General features: G+C 37.6%; 1 protein-coding gene across 4 annotated transcripts; it reads right to left on the reverse strand.

The window, feature by feature from the left end:
* Positions 1-191: 191 nt before the first annotated feature.
* On the reverse strand, positions 192-7,371 carry LOC118425568. Of its 4 annotated transcripts, none has more exons than XM_035834497.1 (9): positions 7,250-7,371; positions 5,436-5,672; positions 4,867-4,960; positions 4,151-4,292; positions 3,812-4,007; positions 3,105-3,283; positions 2,256-2,417; positions 2,000-2,137; positions 192-1,543 (listed from the first exon to the last, which is right to left on the reverse strand). In XM_035834497.1, the coding sequence occupies exons 1-9, from the start codon at positions 7,342-7,344 to the stop codon at positions 1,146-1,148; spliced, it is 1,641 nt and encodes a 546-aa protein (XP_035690390.1). In that variant the 5' UTR covers positions 7,345-7,371; the 3' UTR covers positions 192-1,145. The 4 variants fall into 4 exon arrangements, with proteins under 4 accessions (XP_035690390.1, XP_035690392.1, XP_035690394.1 ...); XM_035834499.1 differs by having other exon boundaries at positions 2,367-2,417; positions 7,250-7,370; XM_035834501.1 differs by lacking the exon at positions 2,256-2,417 and having other exon boundaries at positions 7,250-7,370.
* Positions 7,372-7,714: the final 343 nt, after the last annotated feature.

Genomic DNA, 7,714 nt, shown 5'->3' on the forward strand with positions numbered 1-7,714 from the left:
TATGTCTTTAACATGTGTAAAGTTTTAGTGCCTGAATATGCAATTCAGCACCCTAGGGTGCTGCAATGTATTTGGAAATTGATGGTACTGCAATCAATAAACAAAAATTATTATTATAAAACAAGCCAAAAGTTTATATCTCTATATCTCTCATATATCTCTCATTCAACCTGAACAGAAAAACAACATCCTAAGAGTTCAGATATAATCTTCATTTTTGAATTGTGCCTAAAATACAACAATATACATGTATTACAGCGTACTTATCAATATATAATTTCCACCTTACAAAATAACATGGGTGTCCTCAGTATAAAAATATACAAAGAATTACTCTGAAATTGCATGCTTAGTAGAAGCTTATTAAGTTTTCTTTGAAGAACATTGATTTTGCACCTTTAAGAATCAACTTAACAAATATATTAATAATTGTTAATATTCGTTAAGATTAAAAGCTTCAAATCATGCAATTATGTCAGCACAAAATAGAAATATTTCACTATGTAATATCATCATAATTGTACATCATTTGGGTCACAATTATCCAGTTTCCTTGTTATCGGACTTTTGAAGAGAAAACAATGGAATGGAGCAGGTGAAATAAAATGAAAACAGGCATAATGCTATGTAAAACATTACATAACATTACCATGCTGGTAGACATTTCAATGTATTTACAACTTTCATTGCAAACCAACAGATGATCTTTGTTTTTTACAGACTTCAGGAAAAAAACATTTTTTTATCATTCAAAACCATAAATATATGTTACTGTTATATATGGTGTTAAACTATAAAAAGGTAAAAAAGCAGAATGACAATGGAAAATTGTCATACAGATATATTGTCAAATCAAAAAATTAAAACTGTCCTTCTTCAATCAAAGGTAGCATAAATCTCAATACTACCAAGAAAACTATTAAAACATATATACTTTGTTTTCTATTAAGTAATTTGTAGTTAACCATACAAAAGTCACTGTACTGTATTTCTGGACGATAAAGCTTCTTCTATAAGGTGCAGGTTCAGGTCCAGAAGATCAGGTCCAGGTCTGTTTAACAGACTGGGTATATCACAAGCTGAGGGACAGATGGAATGACTTTCTGGTCCAGTCCCGGTCCAGTGCACCAGTACCCACCTCTAATCTACACATCTAATGCCTCTAAGCTCCCAGGAGGTGTTTTAGAATACTCCATGAAACTGTCATAGGCAGGAGGAGGCGTGACAGGTGACATTTGACCTTCAAATGGAACCTGATTACCCTCATATGGAGTTGGAAGACCGTTTGTAGAGCTTGGTAGCGACAATGGCCGTACTGGCCGTTCGACACTTCTGTCGTGGTTGGACAGTTCTATTTGCTGGTTGGCTGGTGGTGGCTGGCTATCACTTTGAACATTGTTGTACACTGGTGGTTCTGTGATGGACAATTCCGTCAGGGAGGGGTTGACATCTGTAACCGCAACAACCTCTTGGTAGGCGGGCGGGTTCAGGTCGAAGGCAACTTCACTGGGCGGTGTCTGAGTCATAGGTAAGGCAGCTGTGGCTGTGGGGAGACAATGGTAAGTCAAAAGTCAAAGGTTTGTAGGGAAGCAAAATATGTTGAAAAGATGTAAATACAAAGTATGTTACAACAACCAAAATAAATGACTTTCAAAATATTGAGTGGTAACTACATTTGTAAATACATGTATAATTATATGGGCACACAAGATTTCCCAAGTTCTCTGACATTTTGAAGGTGACTGAGGTTTTAAGTTCAGTTTGGGGAAATTATGGACATTTCTGCATTTTTTTTTTCATCTTTTCGAGAATAAATGGATGATGATGCAACCTTTACTGTATTATAAATTTTGAATTTTTCGTATTGCAGTTTTTACAACAGTCTCTCACTGCAAACTCCTCACAACTTCTGCAAACAGATGTTCTGTCTTCCATTGTGTTTCTGCATTCAAACTAATAAACTTTACTAACTACTAGTAGCACACACTGAAGATCTTACTTTGCGCATTCTGTGGAGGTTTCTTCTTCCTGCATATACAGAGAAACAGGCCAAGCACAGCAAAGAAAGCGAGGGGAATCAAGGCCCAGAAAGGGAATCCACCATCCTCATTGCCAACTCCACTGGGACGACTGTTCTCTGAGAAATGAAATACATCAATTTTAGATTTTCAAGAATAGAAACTAATTTTTTGTTTGTGTTTGTCAGAGAACTGGGGAAGGAACATGTGTATTGCCCAAAATATGTAGGGGCTTACTTGTGTTGGGTTCTGGACTCTGATTCTTAACACAAAAGCACAAACAGAGCAGAGCCACAAAAATACAGACTGAAACGACGATGACCCAGATTATTGACAATCCGTCTTCACCAAATGAGGAGTCAAAATTGTTTCTGTTGTCTTTGTTGTCAGCATTGCTGTCTGAAGGAAAATAAATTACACATAAGAAACTTACCATAATTATTACTAAAAGATTAATGTATTGCAATGTTATCCCTACAATGAGTAACATACACTGTATGATTGAGTAAAGTTTGAGTTTGAAAAGAAAAAAAGAAGGATTCAAATAAAAAAATAAAAAAGTTTAAAAAATCAGAAAATTACAAAGTTGTACTTGTGAGATGAGATACTGGCTGGTTTAGAATTGTTACATTTACTTATAATAAATAAGGCTTCAATGAACATTATGTCCAATTTCATTTTTCTTGAAGATGAACAACAAAGATAACAATATGTACAACACTCCTTTAGAAGAATTCATTCCATTTTCCAGACTATCTATTTCTTTCCATTCACTACTGTTTAACATACCGGAATGCTATAAACATTGAGTTTGTACATGTCCAGAAAGCCGATATCAAACCAGAATGTTGACAAATTAAGAAATCGCCAGAGAATGAAGCATCTTTTTTCGCCTCAAAATGTAGCATTACATCAGATGGCACTCGGTGGCCTGTGAGCATTGGCCAAACCCTAAGAGTCATGCAGTGATCAAGAGGACACTTGCAGGTTCACAATGCTCCCTTTAGCTTGCTTGTTGGGAGAGCTTCTTTACAGCTGTGTGATGCAGGCTTTCAGAAACACTACTAAAAACCAGTATGAAAGTACCTGTAGTTGTGCCAACTGGGTCCAGAGTTCGAGGGTTCCTGTGACAGACTAACGGATCCTCAGACACAACGTGGTAGAAAGATAGGCACTCGCAGGCACCTAGGTTGCAGCCCTGTCCCATAGTTAGACACTCCAAACCACAGGATAATATCGGGATACAACCAGACAGGTATGCAAACCTGGAACATGAAAGAATGCTCTGTTGGTACAAGGCTTGTACTAAATAGAACTGGTGCTAATCACCATAAGGTGAACAATAACCTCCTTGATAACTCTGAATAGATGTTCTCACATTTAAAAGGTAGCGCTCACAATGTTATGCAATAGGTGTAATTTACTGGGAAAACAGAGGTCAACATTTACAAGAACACAACCACCCTCAATAAACAGGGGGAAGGGAACACACACATTGGACACCATCATCTCAATTTGATTAATAGTATTCGTACACTTCAATGAATCACTACAAACAAATATCTTCTAAGAATCTTGTATATCATTCTAGAATTGATGTGTTAATTTCAACAAGGAAACAAAGGACTGAAATTTAAAATAAACTACCTTTTCTGTGCTCCTGATCATGACCCAGCAAAGAAAAGAAAGGCTTTTACCATTACATACAGCAACAGTGTAAAATATCTCAGTCTTTAAAAGCAATCATTATGGTGCCATAGGTTTACATGTTGTGTGCATATATATGTACTTACCCAGAAAAGGAATCTCCATGAAAATACAAGATGTCTTGATCCTTGGGGTCATAAAACATGTAAGATGCAAAGCGAACAAGTCCAAGGCAACCACGGAAGGATGACCTCGTCTCAAAGTCCACTGGAAGGACATCATCTGGCACATCACCAATAAATAATTGATCTGTTTGAAGCTCTTTGTTGATGTCATATTGTCCTGTTGAAAAAGATAATATATGATTTTGAAATTAATAAATGCAATATCTTGAATTTGTACAACACAAGCTTTTTTTCAAAACATGAAATGATAGTGTATCACAATATATCAACAATATAATAATCTTAAATTATCATAATTACCATGAGTGACACGAGCAACAGTAATGTTTGTACTGTCGTGCAGTGTAGCTGTGTTCCCATTTCTGCGCACAGTAATCTGCTGCCAGTACCCATCATTGAAGTCTCTCCCAACAGTTTCTGCACTAACACCTGTCCTGCTTCCCTGCATGTGAGAATTCAGTCAAAACTGATGAGAAACTCACCTGCTCACCTGGCATGTAACAATATGATAAAATGATCCATGTTAATGTATTACATACTGTTGGGATTTCTTGCAATTATATTTCCAGTGTTACACTATCTCTGGCTGCATGCCCAAGGCTAAATAGGGGCTGTTTAGAAGGGTATAGGAGCGTGACTTTGTCAGGCTCATATTCTGGTAGGACGACTTCAACAGCATAGAAATGATGTTCAGCATGGAAAAAAAATCATTTGAGAACGATACACGCAACGAAAGCAAACAAACAAACAAAAGCAATGTAGGTAACCATTGCTTTTGCACTTGGCTATAATTTATACCAACCATTAAACTTTAAAGGGGATTAAAAGTGAGCTTCCAGGGAAAGGTGGTCAATGAAAGACAGGATCTTCATGCTTGGGTTTAACAAGAAAAAACGACAGAAGATTTAATGACTACCAAAAAGTATCCAAAATGGTCAGGTGGCCTTTAACCAGAGGTAGTCACTAAAACAGGTTGTAGGCTGTAGCTTGTACATATATATATTTCTATAGCTAACCTGAGTATTTAGATGCAGTACAAGGCCTCCTCCTTGCAAGTATACAGCAAGATATGTTGGACCACCAAAGAAGAATAACAACCCATCAGAAATTCTGTTGGCATAAATTTAAAAAGAGTTATGATAATACCACCTGGCATTGTCATTTTGCAAAAAGATATTCATCTTAAATTGTACATTACAAAAGTTACAAATGTAGATGAGTACACACTGCTAATACATGTACAGGACATACTAACTGTATGGGCAAAACTAAAGTAAACCTGAGAAGACATTCTAAAGTACATTACTGGTATGAAAAGTGTTACATTGTTCCATGACCCAGGATGATAAGAAAATTACAATTAGAAAACATTGGTTAATTTTGTCATATTCTATACATAGCATGGGTATAAAAAAACAACACAATAAATATTCAAAATAGTTTAAATCTAATTGAATGATGCTAATAGCTCCTGATCACAAATTTCAGTAACTATAATCATACATAATTTTGGTAGACTGAATTCATATGCATGTCACAGGTCAGTAGAGACAACACATTGTAAGACTTAAGATGTATGAAATACCTTGTCTTAAACCTAAGGCTGATGACGGTATTGGTTCCGGACATATTGCCGATCCTCATTTGTGCGTATCCAGAATCTGGTGTGAAGGTTGCCGACAATGCACCTTCGGGTACAGCCGGTGTTGCGGTGCTGGTTTCTGGAGTGGTCACACAGGTGGCCAGAGGTGGACACACAAGAGTGACCACCAAACTCCAGACAATTATCATCTCCATGGAATACTTAGCAGTTGCTGCAAACCTATATGATGACAAAAAAATCCTTAGCCACATATTGCATACTGCCACAGAAAGTCAATCACAGTACTAGGGCTGGGTATCGGTATAGCGTACCTGTACAAAACTGGTTTTTCTTATTAGACCGGTCCAGAAAAACCGGACCTGAAAAAAATAGGTGGACCGGATGTTGGACCGATTAGAAAATTAACAGATTATTTTATCAGGCATTCACACGTTTTGGCGCTTGCAGATGGAAGAAAATAGCGAAGTAGAGTTTATAGTAATTTCTAGCAAGTTTGACAGCCAATCGTACGGGTGCAGTTAGCGTTGTAGGATTTTAAAACGCCAGTGTAAGTCTAATACTCCACCAAACAGATTTCTTTGTAGTGAAATGGACCATTGGTATGAGTCATACTGCATCATATGCAGGTCCAGGTTCAGGTCCGGACCTGGACCTGATCCTCTGGACCTGAACCAGACCTGGACCTGAATTTTCTGTACCGGTACCACCCCTACACAGTACTTCTGTGAATCTATTTGCCCTGAAAAAAGAGATTCTAATGCATTTGCAGCGATAGGAATTCTAGATAATATGTCAAATGCCTATTGCCTAGAATTGCTGTCGCTGGAAATGAGTTAGAACCTCTGTGAAAATTTCAGTTTGTGGCTCAGTAAAAAGAAACTTAGAAAGAGTTCACATTCTGTGTCAAGAGCTATTTAAAAAATCAAACCACTGCATGGTAACAGCATTGAAGATTAAGGATTTCTACTGTAAAGAGTTTGTGGTGACCTACTGTAAATGCATTTAAGTTCGCGGGGATTTAATTTCGCGGTAGCGGGAAAAGGGACTTTTCGCGGTGGTTTTCATTTCGCGGTAACACCCTCGACTGCAGTCTAATACCTTAATAGAAAAATGTTCGCGGTGGATTTAAATTTGCGGTGAAGTGGTCGCCGCGAAAACCGCGAACATTAATCCACCGCGAACATTTCTGCATTTACAGTATTAGAAACCTAAGAATGCATCAGAATTTCAAAATTTATCTAGGTCAGTAGGTGCACCATGTGTTTATTCCTGGCGCCAAAATGCAGAGAGCCCTTCACCCCATATTTTCAGGTATTGATGCTTATCAAAAACAAATTATCATGATGCGGCCTAAGCCTTTGATTCAATGATATCATTCTGGTTCTATTTCTAGATATTCCTGCACTGTTGACATGCACTAAGATCATGATGATGTAACCATGCGGAATTTGCAATTAGCTACATCTGGTTTACTCTATGTCTTACACGGCTATATTCGGATCTTAATGACAAATTGTGCTCCTATCTGTTTACTGATTAAAATATAGATTGTCAAAACTGCGCCACCTCGTTCAATGATCGATTTTCTACTTGTATACTCTTCTAAGAATGAGAAGGGGGAGGGGGGCGGAGCTGATCCCGGAAGTAAAATATTGACCAAGTAAAACGTGTTCAGAACTTGTTGTCAAACGACAATTTGCTGAATCAAGGTTGTCTGTAGATTTTATCGTGTACATTTCAGTGGTCCTGTGTCCTTAAATATTCGCAAAGCGCGATAATTTGTAGTTTTTACTCACTCATATTTCTGTACCATGTCCCGATGTCGCGCGCCACGAAATGATATAACGCTAGATCTGACAGATCTGACAGGCCCCACCCTAGCACGTGACATGTGACGTCACGCATGAGCGTCATGGAAAACACCCGTGAGGTCATGGGGTCAAGCCTGGGGTCAATGACCGTCAGCTCACTAAAAGCAGATGTTTGGGAGCTTTCATACAAGAAAAACGGGGCCAAAAAATAAGTGAATAAGCCCGGCAATGCCTGCGTTAATGTATCGCCTTTGGTGAATTAAACACCTTTAAAATATTTTTTTCTGCAGTTTTTGAAATGATATTTTAAAAAGCAATAAAAGTATTGAATTCTATGAAAATTCTGTAAAATAACTAACGTTAGCCCCACAATATATTTTTCACATAGAAATATGTTGTTTTTATAGATAGTGGAGAAAGGCAAAAGATTTGCTGTGGTGAAGACTATAG

This window comes from Branchiostoma floridae, chromosome 11 (genome assembly GCF_000003815.2).
Source record: "Branchiostoma floridae strain S238N-H82 chromosome 11, Bfl_VNyyK, whole genome shotgun sequence".
Taxonomy (NCBI): domain Eukaryota; kingdom Metazoa; phylum Chordata; class Leptocardii; order Amphioxiformes; family Branchiostomatidae; genus Branchiostoma; species Branchiostoma floridae.

What these genes read in the sequence shown, in the direction of transcription:
- LOC118425568 (XM_035834497.1), bottom strand. Translation starts at nt 7,344, where the DNA reads ATGTCACGTGCTAGGGTGGGGCCTGTCAGATCTGTCAGATCTAGCGTT. An exon ending in CCCAGTTGGCACAACTACAG is followed by an intron (nt 2,418 to 3,104) that starts GTACTTTCATAC and finishes ATTTTCCTTCAG; the next exon opens with ACAGCAATGCTGACAACAAA. An exon ending in ACCTCCACAGAATGCGCAAA is followed by an intron (nt 1,544 to 1,999) that starts GTAAGATCTTCA and finishes GTCTCCCCACAG; the next exon opens with CCACAGCTGCCTTACCTATG.